This window comes from Manis pentadactyla, chromosome 17 (genome assembly GCF_030020395.1).
Source record: "Manis pentadactyla isolate mManPen7 chromosome 17, mManPen7.hap1, whole genome shotgun sequence".
Lineage (NCBI taxonomy): Eukaryota > Metazoa > Chordata > Mammalia > Pholidota > Manidae > Manis > Manis pentadactyla.
Window position 1 is genome coordinate 9,836,951 of NC_080035.1, and position 21,229 is coordinate 9,858,179.

A 21,229-nucleotide genomic window follows, 5' to 3' on the forward strand; every position below is an offset into this window, starting at 1 on the left:
ATGCCTTATCAGAAAAAATCAACTCCTTTCAGCTATATTTAAATATTTACTTACCAGTAGGGAAAATGGTCACCAAATTATTTATTTATTTATTTACTTATTATTTATTTATTTATTAAAGAACATAATGATAAAAAGCTTGTCCTTCTGATTTATAGGACAAGGCTACTGTAGGCAATTATAAAACACAAGTCCAAATGTCCATTCACATTTTCAAGGGTAAACAGTGAAGATCAAATTATTTTAATAGTACACTGCTGTCAGTCAAATATTTCTGTCCTGCCAAAATAATGAGGGGGAAAATGTGCAGGCAAGTCCAGCACACAGTGAGACCAAGAATTTTCACTATTGTATAATCAATATTGTAGAAATTTATGCAAAACTCTGTTGTTCCCCAGTCATCAAACCTTGCCAAATTTTAAAGAGGTTATGAATTTCATCACAAAAATAAAACCCCACAGGTAATTATATCTTAATTAGCCAGGGAATGAGTAGGAGAAAAGAGAAGATGATAATCTAAATGTTTTGGGATACGATATTTCAGTTTAGAAAATGTAAAAGCAGTATTCCTAGGATGGCCTGGTTCTCTACAACATGGTATCTGTCTACATTTAGCCTAAGATAATGTACGGCTTTCTCTTTTTTTTTTTAAGTTCAATTAAGAAAGATAAGATTTAGGAAAATAACTTTGAAATATTTAAAAAATAAAATTTAAGTAAATAAATATTTAAATAACTTAAAAATAAATAAAATATATATTTTTTAAAGTAAAACACTAATGCCTCTGCAGTAAGTGAGCATTCACCAAGCTGTGACTTTCAAGTCCAGTGGCATCTTAGAACAGTCGGATGAATCCCTTCTGAATTGTCTTTTAGCCCTAAGCTATGTCTGGAAAAATAATTGTTCCAGGCTTCAGTGAAATCGAATTACCATATACTTAATGTTATAATATTACAAATATACAGGTTGGGCCACAAATCATCATAAACATGTCATAAATATTTACTAATTCTATTCTTTTTGATACTAAAATGAAGCTAATTATTACAAATAACAAATACTCAAACTTAAGTTTTTATGGAACAGCCAGTCCAATTTTGTCATTTAGATAAAAAACAAAACAGAATTTTAACTGTGACTTAAAATATACAGATTTTCCACTGATTTAATCAACATACTTTTAGTAACCAAAAGAAAAACTTAAGTTAAAATTTTCATTGCCTCATGGTCCTTCTAGGCAATAAAAAAAATCTCTAGAAGTAAGTGTTTGAATGCATGCTGGGGATTAATACATTTTTGTTAACTAAATCCAAGTTGTTGACTTACCTTCAGAATGTAAAAAAGGATTTAAAACATGAGAGTAAATTCAGGGATCACTAAACCAGGCAATGTTCACTTTCTGAAAATAATATTGGAAAAAAAGACAAAGTGCTTTTTTAATAAGTGACCTCTAATGAACACCAACATAAATAATGTATCCAGATGATCTTGCTTAGAGATCTTCAGTGAGACCAAGTCACTTTGTGGCATTGCACGTGGTATTATTCTCATGAGCTACCTTGCTCTGACTCACTAGGTTTTCAAAAACTTAGTGTGGTTATACTATTGCTTAGGTCATATTTTTGTAATAAATTAAGCCCTCTTTTTAACTAAAGGAAACGCAAACTTTCTGACAGGAAATGCAAGCTATTAACATTAGCCTCCCATCATTTCAGCATGCCCTCTTTTTGGAAATGTCTTTTGTATGACTCACTGGGTAACTTTATGTAAATGGCTTAACCTCTTCTGCCTATGTAAAAAGAAGAGGTGAAATTAAATACCTTGAATAATGCAGCGGTTAGAGACATGGATCTGAGTAGTCATAAATCTGGGCCTAAATTTTGACTGCCCAAAACTTAACTACTAATCAGCTACCCTTGACTTTATGGTAATAAATAATGAAATAGACCAGTATCTGCAGATATTTTGTGCATTCACGACACACCTAACTTTCCCTCAATTTTTTTGATATTTCAAGGTTACACAGTTTATCTTTGAGTTTTTTCAAATTGTGGCAAATATCAAAAAATTTTTCCAATATATTTATTCTAAAAATCTGCATGTAAGTGGACCCATGCTGCTCAAGGGCTGAGTGTGATTTGAGTTTCCTTCCAACTTCAGGAAAATTCATTCACCACACTGGAAATAAAGAAGAGACTTTGAATGATAGATATTTAACTGACTTGAGTAATGCCAACTTTGATTTCTTAGAAATCAAAAATATCAATGCCTATAGTTTAAAGTTTGTTTGTTCAAGAAAAATCATTTTGTTAATTTAAAGTTGAAACTTTTCAAGCAACCTCCAGTATGATAAATTATCACCTCTCAACACTTAACTAGATGTCTCTACTATAAAATACTTCACACCCTTCTATATGTCCACCAATACATGCCCCACACCACAGCTCTTCATTAAGAAATGCACAGATAGAAGCAACAGAGGGTCTTGAAGAAGCTCTGGGATTTTCAACTGTCCCACAGACACCAGAGAAGTTAGGAGGTATCTCCAGACAATGAATGGACAAATGATCCGGCAGACACGTGGATTTACATCTCCAATAGGCCTACCTCAGATATTGGAATGCTATAACAAAATAATGAGATGGGGATTTTCCTCAGAATCTGTTCAATATATCCTGTATCTATAATCAATCCTTGAATTCAAACTCTCTACACAATCAAACATTTCATGAAAGAGAATAAAAAGTGTGTTTAGTCAAAGCCAGGAAATGCACCTTCCAGTCAGTTATTACTTGAGTCAGGCTCTGTGAGATTTTTGGGTGTAAAAGCAGGTCTCTGACCCAGTGATATGTGTTCTCTTACACGAAGGTAAAAGCAGAAGATACATATCCACACACTGCTTGAGTTGAGGAAGGACAGAACCGAGAAAAAATAAACAAGAGACAGACCATCTCTGGACCCCAGTATGTCAGCATGCACAGAGAAGCAGTGCAAAAACCTCTAGAACTTTGGCAAATGCCCCATGGTTCTCAAACTTACTGAGTTCTAACTAATGTGTCTGCACAGCTGTGGGTCAATTACAACACACGACATTCATACAGCATCTCTCACCAAATATTTAACGTGCCTTACCCTTCGGGCACGATTTGAGTGTAAAAGGAACCATGTTTCCAACATGTTAGTACAGTTCTAATGAGTAAAATAAGGTTTAGTCAATGCAAGAGAAGCCTACTGACCCTCCTGCCTGGCTGTGTCTCCTCAGTGAAGAAACCTTCATACAGACACTGTCCATTTGTACCACACCCTGGTTTTGTAACATTCTCTGATTCACTTTCAGCTGTTCATGGTCTGCCACAATTTTAATGGGAAAACCACTGGAAGTTGAACCAGGGCACTCCAAAAAAAAAAAAGAAAACCAAAAAACATGGCCCCTGTGCATAACACTGGCAACCCAGAGGAGGGCACAATGAGCAGAGCAGCCTGTGCCATGGAAAGGGATTGGGCTTCCATCAGAAACATCTGGTTTTCACCCCCGCTCTCCCACTTCATAGCCCCACGGTTTTGGCTAAGTATTTCTAAAACTCAAACTTGTCTGTAAAATGTAGATATGTATCTGCCTTGCTGGGTTCTTGTCAAGATTATATGAAATAATAGTTGTCATGTGCTTAGCAGAATCCCTGACATACAGGAGGTACTCCATAAGCGCCAGCGCTTTATCTCTTTCCCTTTTAGAGAGAACACACAGCTACAAAGACATACAGAGGAACAGACACAGCTCCAGCTCTGAGGGAACCAGCCAAACAGAAGTAACTCAAAGTGGCCGAGGAGCTCAGGAAGTTCTAGATCATTCCCATCAGAATTACTGTGGAGGGGCCCACCCCATAGAGCCACGATTCCCTCGTTCCTCTGCACCCGAAACAAAGAGGAAATATACCTTGGCCATCTTGTGGATTCAAGAAAAGGATGTTTCAAAAGTATTTCTTAGTGGCTTCTTCCTGGAAAGAGGAACAGCTGCTTTTCCAAAATCCCTGCACAGTCTCAAAAGGCCGGACAAGCCAACCACCAAAATGACAATGTTTTTAAAGATTTTTAGGTAATTGGGATATATTTATGAAGGTAAGATTTTGTTTTCTAACTCCAATTCCTCCCCAAATTTAGAGAAAACCACTCCTTTCTTATAGATGGCTACTGTGTGCTTGAGTTTTTGTTTTTTACTGATTGATGAGTCTGGAATACACTTGGAAGAGAAGAGAGTTTACAACTCAGTTTAGGTATCCTTTGTGTCTAATGTGAAAATTTAAAAATATTTCTTCCAACACAGTTGAGCAATGCTCAGAGCCTAATAAGCTGAGAGATTTTATCAGCACTTACGTAGTTTATCGGCACTGTGAATGCTTGGGGGGTTCCCAAATTTTTTAACAAGTTGGTTACTATGTGACTATAACAGAAGCCTCCCACATTATTCTAGAATTACTTCAGCATCTCCAGGGAATTTCTGTCCAATTCAGAGCTAAAAACCATCTGACGTGGTTACTTACAGTAACATTACTATTTTAAGCAAAAAGATATGAAAGATAAATAAGAACAGTGGAAACTAATCTTTTTATAGTCTGTGACCTTAAGCAAGGCCAGTCACTCCTTATGGCTAAATAATGGCAACTTATTAAATATTCACCAGCATCAAAAATAAACGCTTTGACAAAGACCAAGCTTGCTGAGAGAGCTGGAAGAACACAGGCTACCGGGTTGCCTGCGCCTCAGGGGCCACTAGCCCCATGTGGCTACCGAGCACAACCAATGTAGCTAGTCCAATCTGCAATGTGCCCTTAGTGGAGAAGACACACTGGACTTCAAAGACTAAGTACAAAAAAAAAGAATATAAAACATCTCATTCATTTTATATTGTACATATGTTGAAATAATATTTTGACTACCAAGTTACATAAAATATATTTAATAAATTTCACTTTTTTTTTAATGTGGCTAACCAGTACATTTAAAATTACATCTGCTGCTTGCATTATCTTTCCATAGGGCAGTGCTGGGTGATGGTATTTCAGCTTAGATTATACGTGAGCTATGCCAGGGCGACCTTCTGTAGGTGGTTCACTGTCACTCTGTCTTGAATTTCTTCATTTGTAAGATGTCAAGAGCTTGGACTAGATGCCTCTGATGGCTCTAACACTGTAGGGCTCAAGGGTTCGACAGTTACTGCTGGTGGAGAAAAGACACAAGGACCAGCTGACTACATTGCTGTAACTCATGAGAGCCTTCATGAGAGCTGGGCTCCAGACAGGGCGCCTAAGAAAAGCTCAGGGCGTCCTTCACAACCACCCAGCACCTCGTGTGTCCCTAGTTGGAGAGAGCACTGCTCTCCTTCTGCCACATGACAGCCCAGCAGCTGACACAAGTATCTGAGGAAAGGCCTGTTCCGGAGTGGGGCTGGCACCGGGCTCAGCACTTGGGCCACCTAGGAACAGATGAGCTGATCCTTAGTTCTAGGAGCACAGCTGATGGGTGGCACACTGTCGATTTAAGCCCATGGTGCAGTAGGACAGAAACATTCCTGCTGCCAAAAGGTCGCAAGCACTGACCTCACTAGTGTGCCACAATCCACAGGAGCCCAGGAGGTGAGCGGGAAACCCACCTTGTTATTCATATTGTGCCTGCGAGAACTAATCCAAATTCTAGCAAATCTGAATTATGTGGTTTATCAGACTCCTAAAAGAAGCATTAACAAAAAAATAGCATAACTATCAGTTTCAAAGCATTATTCTATTTTTTTGTTTTCTGGAACCAGTGAAAATGGCATAGCACTTGAGAGAGTCCTCACAATCTGTCCCAACCACCTTCATGGCCCACATTTCACCACCCGACAGCAGCATCCACAGAACATTTACTGGGTCTCTATCTTGTGCCCGCATGGGGATACAACAGCAAGCAAAACTAAGTTTCTGTCCTTCAACAGCATTCAAGGTGCAGGCGCTGCCTGCATGGAGACTGCTGAGTAAGAAGAGTATCACTGAATTTTCACGGAATCACGTATGTCTTCTTACTCATCACTCTTGCCTCTTCATTCATCCGTCTTAACTCAGTGGAAGTCTAGCAAGATTTATTCTTTTCCATTTTAGAAACAACGTTAGCAATTCAATTAATGGAAGAGCTGAAATAGATTTGTACATCTCAGCCCCAGGTAACTTAACTGCCCATCTCTAAGGACCATCTCTGCTTTGTTCTTTTTTATCCCTAAAGATATGGTCACATTTTAGAGGGACAGAAATTTGGGGCAATGGTTACTAAAATCCTTACAGAATCAGGTCACTCTGTTCCTTCTGACTTAATTATATACATTCATTAAGTGTGGCCTACTAACTTCCTTGTAGATCATTTTGCCAGTTTATCCATATAAACTTATATGCACACAAATATCCATGTAAACTTAAATAAACCACAAACTTACATGCAATCTGGAAAAAAATGATCGAACGACCATATGATAACCTGTACACTTCAGGAGCTTAATTCCTGTGAACTTCAGGAAATATAAACTACAGGAAATCTGTAAATTTCAGGAACTGTGGCTGTCGCAGAAAAGCCAAGATTGTTCCTCTCCCCACTTAATCTCTTTATATCATACACAGCCCTCCAACAACGTAGGCACCTCCTTGTCCAAATGTATTGAAAAGTCTTTCTGATTACATTAATAGGCTATGAATAGTAAACAACAACAAAAGAGCATCTTAAAAACGAGTAACGTACCAACTCCATTAACTGTTTGAGCTGACCTATCTCTTCTGGCAGCGATCCAAGTTTGTTGTTACTTGCAATTAAGACTTTGAGAGGCAAACCACAGAGGCAGGCAGGCAGGGCCGACAGCTGATTTCGACTGCAAAGACAAGACAGGAATATGCATAAACGTTCAAGCCATGCTGCACTGTTTGTGAACATGTGTTTAACAAGCAAGGAGAAAGGAGTGATCTCAGGAGACATTTTACAAACATAAAAAGTTCAGCGAAGTTTCTGTACATATAGTAACTCAAATCCCAAGAGTAAAAGATAACAAAATACATTTTAAAAAATGAACAGCATAGGCAGTTCCAAGGGAAACAACAACTGTTGCCGGTCCAAGGAACCCCATCAAGCTGAGCCCTTGGCCAGCCAGGAGGCAGATGGGCAACATGCTCTGCACCACCAATAGCAACGGGAAGCTGCTGTGGTTAAAGCCTGTTTGGGTATCTTCAAGAAGGCCGATGAAAAGGAAAAGGCAAAGTTGGCCATCTGGCCAAAGTGAAGCTGGAGCCTATAAGGAGCTCAGTTTTGCAAAGTAGCCTGGGAACAGGTCTAGGACTCACCTCTGCTTTGCATCAAGAGGTGCTCTACCCAGAAGTGCCTTTACTTTCTATCATCAATGTTCAGTTTTCTGAGACATGGGAAAATACTGGATAAATGAAATTTATGAACCATCTGTATGTATATGTCAGCCATTTATTTAAACCGCCTCACCACAAGGAGCCCTTTTCCTGCTATCAAATGGACGATACATGGTTTTCCATTTCCCTGACTTTCCTAGTCAATTCTCCTGATGAAGCCAAAGACCAGGCAGTGAAATACCTAAAAAAACTGTATTTCATGTTATTGCAGCTATTTAGAATTTCTTCTTTATGTATGTGCACACATACTTGATCAGAGGTCATGGTAGTGGGTGTGTGTGTTTATGGGAGTGCATGTCTCTATGTGTACAAAGAGGAGTGACAGACTGGAAGACACTAAAATGTTACCAGTGGTCATTTTGCAGGGAGTAGGTACAATGAGTAGTTTTTTTCTTTATTATATTGTGCTGAATTTTCCAAAGTCCCTACACTGTGTTTTTATAACTAGGAGATAAATATCATTATGAAAAGATAAACTTCATCTGGACACTGGTTACATGGATGCTTTTGTTTGTGAAAATTCATTGAGATGTACACTTAGGATCTGTGCACTCTTCTGTATGCATGTTATATATCAGTTAAAGGTTTTACTCTCCCATCTCCCATAAGAGGAGGCAGAATCTGGCTAGACAAAGGGCATCCCTAGCTGATAGACTCAGGAAAGGCAGGTGTTGTGCCCAGGAAAGAATTTTTCTAATGTGGGCACTGCCCTAACACCTCTCTGGCTCCACATGCCCAATGCCCAGGTAACTAGATTTCAGCAAGAAAAGATACTGCCTTAGTCTCTCTCCACTGCCCAGATCCTCAAAGAAAGCTTTTTCCAGAAAGGGGCTGGAGGCGAGAGCTTTCTCTAAGAGGGTCCAGCAGAGGGGGGAGGAGATTGATAACCCCGCAGAGGTCCTGGCACTGGAAAGCCCAGCTGGCTCTTCACCTCCCCCTGGTTAGGTTGACAGGCGAGAATAAGGCTGATGGGCCTGCCCTGGCACTCTCCTGGTCCCTGGGGACAGTGGAAGGGAGCACCAGGCTACCAGCCTGTCTAGTTCTCTTACATCCCTCCTGCACCCTGTGTCACCAGGCAAGAATGCAAGCGGCTCCTCCGGCTGGATGAGGGGTCCTGCTGGGAGGGCTTTCTTCAAGCTCCGAAAAAGGTCTCCTCAGACACTACTTCCAGAAAAGAGAACTATGTTTATTAAAGGCAGCAAGTCAATAGTTTGGAATATAATATGTGGTTATAAAATATTTATCAGAATGTAATTTCATTAAGTGAGGATTGGTAACTTAAATGTTAATAAGGCAACTCTATTATTTTGGAGCTATATTTAAACTTCTTCTTGAAGAGAGGATTGAGGAAACAAAGACTAATATTTTCAGAAATTTCTACATTCCTATTTTTCACAGAATCAACAATTACAGTTGGAGATCTTTCCTGTGTTTCTTTGTTTGGAAACTCAGATTTAAATTAGTCCCAGCCTCACTGTCTTAATGCAGGTACCTCATCAGATTAGCAGATATGGAATTGGGAGAGCCATTTTTCATGCCATTTAAGCAATGCACCGAAGGCTCTGCTCATTTAGAAATATGAGTGCTTGTGATTACATGGGATTATGCTCACTAGAATTCTTCCAGGGTGGGCACTAATTTAAAGTAGAATAAAATTCAAGCTTGTGAAAGCATTTATGATTTCTCTGATAGAGATGCATGATTCTTATGCTGAAAGTTGCTGATGGAATAGCCTATTTATGCACCACACGTTCCTCTATTTATACTGTAGTTAATCACCTGTAAACAAATCTGGATGCCAAGACTTTAGTCATAGTACAGTAAGCCACAGACCTCGGGTACATTTATTTCACTCAACCGTTTCCTCAGCCTCTACTTCATATATTTTATCACAGGATGTTCCTGTATCACTTACAATTTCCCCAATAGAAAAAGGAAATACACATGCAAACAAAAACCTATTAGCTCTCCAGCAAATATTTACAAAGGAGAGGAGAAATGCATTCCCTTTAATCCTCTACCCACTAAAGGCCACAGCAGCAGCCTGTACTTTTTGAAACCACCCATCTGACAGCAATTTTTCTTAAGCAAGTAAGTGCCTTTAGGCGGCAATCCACCATCCGCCCCACATTGTCTCCTGCAGGCCTCTGTGCTATAAACAGGCCCTTCTCGGAAAGAATGTTTAAAAATAAGGCCTTACAGTGTCTGATAAGGTGATGGCCAGCATTTATTTTCATATGCATCCTGTAAGCCACATTGGACAAGATTTCCCAAAAAGATTATTTTTAAACTCACTCATTACACAAGAGTAAATTAGTGGGGGAAATGGGCGGCTCATTCAGAACTAGAAATTACAGATTTGGTCATGGTGGCCTAAGCCGTCCTGCGTCACAGAGCTGAGCCTGCACCCCGAGCCTTGTCCCTCTCCTGCCCGTCTGGGTATTGGACGGAGCGAGGAGGGGAGGCGGCGGGTTCTCACCAGTCCCTGGTTACTGCCCATGCTTCACCTACCGTTCTCAGATGAAAGAGACACTACTAGATTTATTGGTCTATTTCCTCATTTCACAATGAAACAAGGCAGCTCAACATAATCTCAACATTGTTGACAGCTTGAGTTTGCAGGATAAATTTCTCTTGGTTTCAAGTACCTCTATCCTTCACTTAACATAATTCCTAAATTAAAGAATTCACAAACCAAGCCACTTCTGTATGGTTTTACTTGTAGATAGTCATATTTTAATGTATTTTGACTATGGCACTCCCATGTTTTCAGACTTAATGTTTAGTCGTAGTTTATCAGAAAATTATCTTCCTGAAAAGTAAGATAAAAGCATGCTATATTTTTATATGGGATTTCATTCAGGGCACCGTATGTATTTTTTATTCTAGTGGAATGTATCTTTTTTTTCAGTATATGGGTTCACTTAGTAATGGAGCATAGAACTCAATTAACAGAAAATGATTTACAGAAAGCCTTCAATAACAGATTCACCAAGTCAGTAGGTAAATAGGTCACCAACTGCAGAAGTAGAAGACCTAAGTACAAGTGTCACCTCTGCCATAATTCACCTATATGACTTTAGGTAAGTCATTTAACCCTCTGGTTTTGTCACCCATGAAGCATAGACAATAATACCAACCTGACATGAGATTATGGATGTAAAAGTGCTCAGTCCTACATTAAATCCATATATAAAGGTTAAATCATACTCAACCATTAAGGTGGGAGATGACTAAGAGGAGAGAGTATGTGTGCTTGGCTAGGTTTTAGTTACTCATTTTATTTTATGACTCCTAAAATTTCAGTCACTTTTTAAAAAATAGAATAAAGTTTATATACAATATTATATTGGTTTCAGATGTACAATATAGTGACTTGATAATTACACATATATTAGTAGATGCTTGCTACAGTAAGTGTAATCATCCCATTACCAGACCAAGATATTACATTACTACTGGTTATACTCTGTATGTTGTACTTAGAGCCACTTTTAACATATGGTTTCATGATTCCTTTGTTGAAAACATAAACCAATTAAAAATAAAGATGATCACTCCCAGACATGAAGGGAAGAATCAGGCTGAGCTACAAACTGTCAGGCTAAAACAGACCAAGTAACTATATCCAATCCGGAGAAGCAAGACTAGAACATATAATCACATGAAAGACTTTTCCTCTCCCATTTCTCTAATTCCAGAATACTAACATTTCTCTGGGAAAACATGAATACCCAGGGATCACCATCTTCATTTACTGTTTTCCACAGAGCAATACAAACAATGATGGGAAATCATCAACCATCACAAAGCTATTACTAAAACGTCACAGCACGCATCTAAAGGGCCACCGGTAAAGGAAGGCAGGTCCCCTGTGTGAACACGCCAGGCTCATCCTGGAGCAGCAGCGAGGAAGGGAACGCACAAGCATGCAGTAGTTACTGGTGTTTGTTTGAATGGCATTGTCTGTGCCTGGTACATGACCTGCAGTAAACAGCAGTTATTTAACTTTAGCCAAGCAAGATTCTTTTTTGTCAGGATACCTCATCAACTTTTGTTTTTATGCTCTTTTGCATACCCTGTTTTCCTTTCATTCAAGGAAGAGTAACTTTTTTTCTGTTTTGAACGTGACACTTGACTGTTAATTGTCTTCAAAGGCACACAACAGTGAACAATATCCACACAGAGCCATTTCCTTTTTCCTGCTTGCTCCCTTCTGAAAAACCCACCACAGCAAAATGTGTCACCCGGCTCCCCTAGTGACAGAGCACTTCCCGTTCATCCCCCGCCCTCCCCCTGAACTTCCCCCACCATGATATGTCCAAGACAATTACCAACAACAGCCAGAGTCTTGATTAAGTTGTCTAGTGATAATCTGAGTGGCCTTAATTTTATACATATAAATTACATAAATATAATTTTAATAATATTTTACATGGATTTTTAAAGACAGAACTTCGATTGAGATTATGGACATGCATAAAATCTGGGAGTCCACTTTTAAGTGTAACTTTGAAAGCAGCTATGCTAGCTCCAACCTGAGGATGACAATCATTTGAAAACTTCGAATGTGTCAAAACTAGAAACACAGAATCATCATTGCAACAGTCTTGAACCAGTTCTTGAACACTAAACCAACCCATTTCACACCCTACACACATAACAGCCATGTTTTGAGAATTTAAAGGTCAACTTTAGAAAAGAAAGCTGAGAGAAAAGCAAGAAGCAAAAAGTGAGGGTCTAACAGAGGCAGCTCCGAATTCTGGCAAGCTGCTGCTGTGCCAGTCACCTTGCCCGGCCTTCTCACTGTGCATGCCTGCACCATATTTGGACACTGTAGCTGAGCTGGTTTCCCACAATAACAGCCCATCAGTCTCCTTTCAGTATAAATAAACTCTTGCTTAAAATATTCCATTTTTTTACAACCCTGTCGGCAACCACCACTACCAATGTCTATAATTAAATTTCAAAGTGTAGTTATTGATAACGTATCCCTTCTCAGCTCCTTCAGTCTAAGAAATCTTCAGTTCTAAAAGGACAAGTTTTTACAAACTTATTACTTTAAATTTCCTCCACAATATTTATTATGTCCTTTCTTCATTCTAAAATGAAGCTGTATGTTCAAAATCAAGAAGTGCTAGACAATCAAAGAGAACTCAACATCCAATGTTAACAAGAATATTAGTTTGGCTAAGCACCTTCAGAAGAAACAATGTAGACCTGGGATTTTAAACTATAGAGGCCTGAGCCTTCTATGTCCCGAAAAATATCACTGTGCAAACATTGTTCCTGGCACATAGGAAGACCATCAATAAATGGCTAGGAAAGATGTACTGGTATCGAAGATAATCCTCTCATGTTTTGGGGCCATGTTCCAATGGAATAGACCTCGCTTCTTGTTACCAGGAGGGTACACCTACCTTACCAACCTTCTCCACTATGCCACCCCACCAAAGCCAGGAAAATAGACATTTTTTACTCTAACATTTTTCCCCCACCAAAAAAGAAAGGGCTATCTATACTCACTTAAATCAGAACAGGCTGTCCTGATCAACTTTTGCCCAGGGAAACTGAATTAATAAAAAATGTTCATAATGAAATTTAAGGTGCCAGAACACATTTGTTTATCATTTGAAGACATGTGCCTCTCCATCTACATCTAGGATTTTTGGATGTGTGACATAGATTGACATGCATGAATGTAGGTCTATGCACACCCTATTTTCCTTCCAAGGAAACAAGTCTTCAGAGAGCTTCTATCACATCACTTGATGGCCATAAATAACTCAATTCCACTTAACTGCTTCAATACTTTTACAAATCGGTAGCATATCCTCTTTACTAACAATAACAGAAAATCCACTTACTTTACTCAAATACTAGATCTTTTGCCACTGTTGCATCTTGTGAAACAGCATGCCACAAAACTTGACTAAACAATTCAACAAACATTTCTTGAGTAGTTATGTAGAAGACACTGTTCTAGGCATACAGACAACTATTAATTTCTCCATATTTACAACTATCCTGTAACCTAAGCATTAAACTCCCTACCTTTTGGACAAAAACTGACATTCGGAGAATCAAAATAACTTGCTCTGAGTTGCGTAGCTAGTGAATTGTTCTGTGCTAAGATATAAAACCAGGCAGGTTGGGCTTAATATCTAAGTCTGAATCTTTCCCTAATACAACACAGCCTCTTCTCATTTATTTTGGAATACAGAGTGAAGGTAAATCAGGAAAACAGTAAGAGGAGGACACCAAATTCCAAGCAGGTGGCAATGAGATGGTAGACTGGTAGTTCAATGATCAATTTCTCTAAAAAGGGATGAAAGAAAGGGTCAAAGATACTTTCTGAGATTCCAAGCTGGGGTGCTGGATAAAAACCAGTAGGAGCTTGGACAGGAGCAGAATCCAAGACAGGCTAACTTAAAAAGGAGAAAATGTGCATAGTTTAGCACATGCTGAATTTTGAGGAGTCAGTAGGTATCTAAGAGGAATTCAGCTTTAAGTAATCAGGAAAAATGAGGATGCGATACAATGAGTTGTAAGAAATACATCAAATATATTATTTCCCAAGTACATTTTGTCTGCCTCCACAGCTCCTGAAAACACTTTAAAACCCTGAAGGTGAAATGGGTGTCTTGTCATGTTAATGAGAGATTTTCAGACCTCCCAAGGGCAGGGGGCTGAATCAGCCAATGGCAAATGATTTAGTTAATCATGACTATGAAGCCCTCACAAAAACCCATGAGAAGAGCATATTTCCCCTTTGCATCATGCTTCTCTGTCCAAGACAGCTTCCACACTTGGGGAACCAAAATGCTTCCACAGAATGCCACCAAGTGGGGCCACAACCCCCACAAAGACAGAAGCTCCTTTGTTTGGGACCCTGCCCTATGTACCTCTTCAACTGGCTGTTAACTTGTGTCCTTTATTAAACTGGTAAATGTATGTGTTTTCCCGGGTTCTGTGAGCTGCTCTAGCAAATTAATTGAACCTAAGGTGGAGGTCCTTGGAACCTCCAATATGCAGCCTGATGGTCAGAAGCATAGGTAGCAGCCGAGGGCTTGAGACTGTCCCTGGAGTGTGCTGTGCAGGGCAGTCTTGCAGGATGGAGCCCGTAAACTGGGGAATCTGGTGCTATCTCCAGGCAGATGGCGGCAGAACCAAGCTGAGTTCTTGGAAACACTGCTGGTGCTTGGAATTGCTTAGTTGTTGTGTAGGAAGATCCCCTTCCACATACACACACACTGGAATCAGGTCCGGGAACCCAAAAGGAGTTGGTGTGGAACCCAGAGGACTAATACTCAAAGGGATGGAGTATATCTTTGAGATATACGAGGCATGGGTCTGAGGAGGAAGACTTAAGGACCAAAGATTGAGCTTTGAGAAATTCTAGTGTTAGGGCGCAGAAAGAGAAAGAAGATCCAGACACAGGAATAGAGAAGAAAGAGAAAGACACAGAAAGGCGAGGAGGAAAGCATGCGGCCACATCAAGGAAGGCAGGCGCCACAGCGTCGGGTGCTGCAAGGAAGCCAATTATTTTCTACTCTTGCCAGTGGCTGCTCTACTCAGGAACCTCCTCTAAACTCTGAGAAAATATGAAATGTGCATGAATCCTAAAACTTAACCCCTAACAAGAATGAATAACATCTCTCTGAGCTGATGTCACCTAAATCCTACTTGAACATTGGTTTGTTTTTTTTTTAAACGCTGCAGCAGCCAATACTTCCTACTGGGTTTCTGAAGATTTAAGACAAAAATGTCTGACTCTTAGTGAATGAAGGAAGTGAGGAGTCCTTTGTAGATTTTACCATGTAATGTAGAATGGAAGGATTCCAGGTTCATCCTAATAAACCTTCAAACAAGTCTCTGCAGACTTGGGGCACGACTGTCAAATGCCCGAACGGGCTGTGCTGCAGATCCCAGGCCTGTTCTCTCCCCGGGTGCTGAGGTCACCGTGGTCTCTAGCTGGCCGGGAGGGGGGTGCCTCGTAATAGTTTGCTTAAATTCCCTGAAGGTCACTCCTTCAAATTACTGGCCCAACACAAGTAAATGTGCCTCCCTCAAAACACACTCACTACCTCCTCAGTCCTGCCCGCGAGCGCCCTCTCAGTCTCCAGGACACGGGATCTGGAAGGAAGAGTTTCCCAATCCACAATGAATACCCCTGCTTCTTTTTTCTTTTTCCTTCTACCTACAGTCCTGCCCAAATAGTTCATAGGTAACCTGAAGCTGTTCTGTTACCTCTGGGCTCTCATCCTCTCCTATTTAAACAGTGAAGCCCACAGCAAATAGGAAGAAACTCAGTATTGGTTCTTCCTCCATAGCCTCCACTTCCTCCAGAACCCCCGTTTCCCCCCCATTTGGTCCCCTCATGGTCCTGCTACCACCAAAGTTTCCACTCTTCATTAGACTGTAGTTAGATGGTTGGTGGTTAGAATTTCCAAAATCATCATAATTTCACCTCCAAAATTTCCTCCTCTTTAGATGTAGAAGGAACGATGTTAAGGCAACTCTTATCTCAGTCTTACATAAATATGCAGTGATATGGCAGAAGACATCAGAGCAGATTCAGAGAGCCATTTTGTGAATGGATAGATTATTTAATAACATAACCTTACCAGAAGAAGGGTTAAAAAAATGTCTTTGAGACTGTGTCTTAGCTTTTTAATTGTTTCTTTCTAGTAGTATTTGTAAGAGTGTAGAAGCATACCTTCTTTGATAATGTTAAGTTTGTAAGTTTCAGGTGACATGTGAAACCCTTTTAAAGACTTTCTCAAAGTTTTGAAAAGCTATTAGCCAGGATCATGGTGTAGTAAAACATAACATTTTTCCTTTAAAAAAATTTAAGTGGGTATGTAGAGTTAAGAAGCTGTTGTACATTTGTGATTTAATAAAATAATTCAAAAGGAAAAAATTCAGTTAGTTCAGAGAGGTGCACAATTCTTGCATGTGGTGATATAAATTCGATTATTTGGTATCATCAGCAAAAATCCTAAACAATTTTGAAATGGGCAGAAACATTGCTGGGGTCTTGTCTAGAACACTCTTTCAAGTTATTTCTGCCTTTAGTTGTCTTTGAGTTATTTTATAACTTAATAATTTGTAGAAAACTGATAATAATGCAAATTATTTTTTTCCACAGAAACACAGATGAATTGTGATGAGTGCAGTGGAGTTGTAATTGATTATTGCCCCCTGGATACTGACCAGTTTTGCAACTATTTGTAAACTCATTTCAGCAGGCCTGTGTGTGTGTGTGCACGTGTGTATGTGTGTGTGTGTTGAATTCTCTTTTAAACAGCTTATAACATCTAACTGGTTCCTTCACTAATGAGTAAGTTAAATACAATCTTTGACAGATGTTCATAATATATTTGTATGAGAGTCATGTTTTACCTTTTTCAAGAATTACCCTTTAACAAGTGATTAATTTCAACCACTGGGACTCTAGTGTTTCAACAATGAAATTTCAGTGTGGAGAATTTAAAGACTCAGCTGCTTTAGACTTTTGGTCAAGGTATTCTTTTCCTCACTATACAGAGCTCTCACAACCTCTAAAACAATCCTTTCACCCTCCCCCAAAATATTTCAATCCTATAAAGAAAGGAGCTGGGAAGAAGAAAAAACCTTATAAGGAAATGTCACAAAAAAATCAACAATTGTTAAATCTGAGTTCCTGTAATTTATATATTCTTTGGACTTCTCAGTACTTTATTTTTCTCAAAATAAATTGCATATTTTGGTTGATACGTAAGTAATACCAAACAAATAAATACTTGCGTATATTTAAAAGGTGCTAAATAAAGGATAAATCAGTCTGGAGGGGGCCTCTGTAACACATTCTATGCTTTAGTGCTTCCTGGGCTTTTCTTTTTTCAACTTACATTTCATCTTATCTTTCAACACATCTAGTCCACACAGATTACTTGGCCTCTGAATATGACATCATGAAGGGACATTCTTTTTAACCTCATCCCTTTCTTAGGTGTGATATCCATTCCTGAAGGAGTCATTGGGTGATCAACATTCTTCTAAACCACATTTACAAACTGGTGGTGTGAACATTGGCATTCATTATAAGTGATGCTAATAAGAAGACCTCACAAAAGAAAAGGTCAAAGAGTTCTGTGTTGCTTAGAGAGTCTTAATACTGATTAGCATAATACATGGGCTTTTTTAAAAAACATCATACCTACTAACATCCAATAGAAAAGTCTTCCAAGGTTATACTTTTTGGACACAGTGGTCTACTTATTCCTAAAATGATCCAATGACATCACAGGGGATAGAAATAAATAACCTTTTTTCTCCTACGGAGCCTGGTGGTTAAGTTTTCTCCAGATCTATTCTTCTCTATTTATGAACAGATGAATTACTCAGAAGTGAAATGGATCCATTTTCTTGAATTATTTTCACATTCCTTTCTGCTATGGCTTGCCAGTTGCCAAATGGAGTATCAGAAAAACACTGCCTGATTTCATGAGGTTAAGGTAAGATCAACTGAGATTAATAGATAACACAGTTCCACATAATCTAACTCTAAAAGTGATTCAAATCTAGTTATTTGGATTTCATCATTCAAAGAGATTATGTCATTCCATCTGCCCTGACAGTCCATCTGGTCCAGGGATTATAAAGGTGTTCCGAGAAATGACAGGAGATGAAATAAGGCCTCAAAATAAACTGCTCTCATCACAATCACACCTTTGCCCAACCCCTTGAATCTTTCCACATAAAGAACCACAGAACATGTATTGATTCTTGATTTAATTTACTTTCAGTTGAAAAAATGCTATTTGGGATTATTGCTTATGCTGAAATTCTTGGCTCAGATATTTTATAAAGATTTCCCTTCCCTGCGTTCTCAGAGCACAAGGATTCCTTTCAGGAGTATGGTAATATTTTTAACATCACAGTCTACAATTTTACAGCTACTGTAACGTATGTTTTATAATTCTTGAAAATGAAGCAATGCATTTAAGATCTGGATTGGGGATCTGAGAAAACCAATACTGTGTCTCTTTTCTCAAAAGCAAGTTCTATAAAAACTTTTTTTATCTGTCCAGGTACTATAATTGTTACTAAAAAAGCAAATAAGAACAACAGAACCAAAGTGAAGCAGTGGCTTGGCCATCGTGCCTCCAGACTGCGGTCAAAGCCTGTTTGCCTAAAGCACTGATTTCACCTGGCCCTTAATTTAAGACGTCAGGAAAGAAGGTATAGAAAACGCTGAGGAGGCAGAAAAGGCAGAGTTCAACAAAGAAAGGATTGAAGATTAAGAAGTCAAATTCTCACAAACTCCAATTCAATGGGTCAAAGGCTTCAAGACTAGTTCTTATCCAATTTTATCACAAAATAACTTAAACAACTCATAGAAATTCAGTATTAAGTGAAAGTTTGTTTTTAGCCAACCAAAAATGTATAATACTATATGGGTAAGAGAGTGAATAAGATTTCACTAATGAGTCAAAATACAGTGTTGTTAGACTATACATTCCAATCATTAAGAGTCTTTTAATTAAGGATCCCATGGTACTACAATTTTTCCTGCTTTCAAAGTATCACTGTAATTAGACTCTTCCTATGTTAAATGTATTCTCATGGTTTAAAAATACCCCAAATGTAAAGAAATGAAAACTATAAAAGAGATTAAAAAACATGAAAGACAGAATGAGAGATCCAACATAAAACTAACAGGAGTATCCCAAGAAGACAGAAATAACAGAGATAACAGAGAAATGGAAGAAGGAACAATATTAAGAAAGAAAATGACTAAAATATTTCCAGAGCTGATGAAAAGCATGAATCCTCAGACTCAGAAAGCAAAATAAAGTTTACAGCAAGATAAATCAAAATAATATATACTTATACATATCACAGCAAAAAATGCAGAATACCAAAGACAAAGAGAAGATATGGAAAGAAGTCAAACAAAAGGAAAAATGTGGAAGATTTTCTACAAACATGAAACATTTACATTAAGAAAAGATTTCTCTATAGCCAAACAGAGGCCATAAAGCACAGTATCTTTGAAATACAATAGAAAAGAACTATAACCTAAAACTTTATACAAATACAACCTAAAATTTTATCCTAACAATTGAACTTTAAGAATGAAGAGAAAAAGATATTTCAGAAAAAGACTATATTTACCACAAACAACCATCACTGAATGAACTTCTTGCAAATGCATATTACAAAGAAGGGGAATAAACCCCCAAAAGAGTGAGGTGTGAAGGCAACACTAAGCAAAGAACCTGGTAAAATATATGTAAGTACAAATAAGCATCAACTGACTAAAGTCAAGAAAGCAAAGTGGACCTAAACTATCAAATAAAAAAGTATATAAATTTGCAGAGGGATGCTTGCAATAAAGCTGTCTATAAATGCTATTACTTTGGGGAAGATGGGAGAGATATTTTTTCCTTGACTTTGAACTTTAGACTTTTGTTAAGTCAAATACTCATGTTAATGATTTATAGGTAACCTTTCTGTTAAAAGTATAAAAATATAATTACTAAGTTTAGAATGAGAAAGAAAATTATTAGAATAAGACTATGAATACTCAACAGAAGATAGAAAAGGGCAGAAGAAAAACAATGACACTCTTGATAAACAAAATACAAATTAAGAAGGAAAATGCAAATCCACATACCTAACTAATTACAACAAATATAAATGGACTACACTCACATGTCATAAAATAGAGATGATCAGATTGCTTTTTTCTAAACTACATCTAAGTCTATTTAGAGACATGTAAAACTTAAATAAAAGTCCCCCAAAGAAAGTTAAGATGCAAGTATTAATTTATACAAAATAGACTACAATTCAAAAAAAAGCATTTTAGGGATAAAATGAATCACTACACAATGATAAAACCTACAATTTCCATACAGACATGCAATTCTGAACTTGGGCTCAAAATGCTTGGTCTTAAAATACACATATTAAAGTACATATAAAGACTGATGGAATTACAGGGAAAAACCAACAAATCCAATTATTCTATATTGCTTTAAAATGTATCTGTCAGTAACTGATATATATTAAGCAGACACAGAATGTGTTAGAATATGGAAGATGTGAATCCCAAAATTAAACATTTATACTTAACAGATTTACTAGAACTCAGCATACAACATTTAGCATACATTCTTTTTAAGTATGTGAAATATTTACAAAATAAACTATGCATAGACTATAAAGCAAATTCAACCAATCTGAAGAATCAAACAGAAAATACTCTCTAAATACAATGCAATAAAATTAAAAATTGATTTTGAAAGATAATTTTACAAAATCTATTCTATAGAAAACTCATGGTCCAAAGAAGTAATACTGAAAATTAGGAAAGATTTAGTAGTGATTAAAAAATACTACACATCAACAGTTTTAGGAATCAGCTAAAGCACTATGCACAGGAAAATCCATAACCTGAAATACTTCTGTAAGAAAAGAAAAATCAGTGGAAATCAATTATCTTAATATCCCAAACTCCAGAAATCAGAAAAAGAATAAATCTATAAGAACATAGACAGATGGAAATATGACAGACATTGATAAATATGGAAAAACAACTATAGATACAGTAGAATTTTTTTTAATTATAAAGGCCTTCCTTATTTAAACATGTTGGACTCCTGGACATTCTCTAACAATATTTTTTATGACAATGAAATTGTCCTGAAGGGCACGGAATGCAACAGAGCACAGTGTTATAAAAGACAACAGGCAAAAGTGCTAAGCATACTATAAAATGCCATAGAAATCAATTCCACTAATTTCTA

The 21,229-nt window shown here is 37.9% G+C and overlaps 1 protein-coding gene across 3 annotated transcripts in view; it reads right to left on the reverse strand.

Moving 5' to 3' along the window:
- LRCH1 (leucine rich repeats and calponin homology domain containing 1) overlaps positions 1-21,229 on the reverse strand; it is a 184,115-nt gene that overhangs the window by 68,418 nt on the left and 94,468 nt on the right. For all 3 annotated transcript variants that reach the window (XM_036889680.2, XM_036889677.2, XM_036889679.2), the window contains exon 3: positions 6,760-6,886. In XM_036889680.2, coding sequence (XP_036745575.2) covers positions 6,760-6,886 — 127 coding nt within the window. The remainder of the gene's footprint in view (positions 1-6,759; positions 6,887-21,229) is intronic.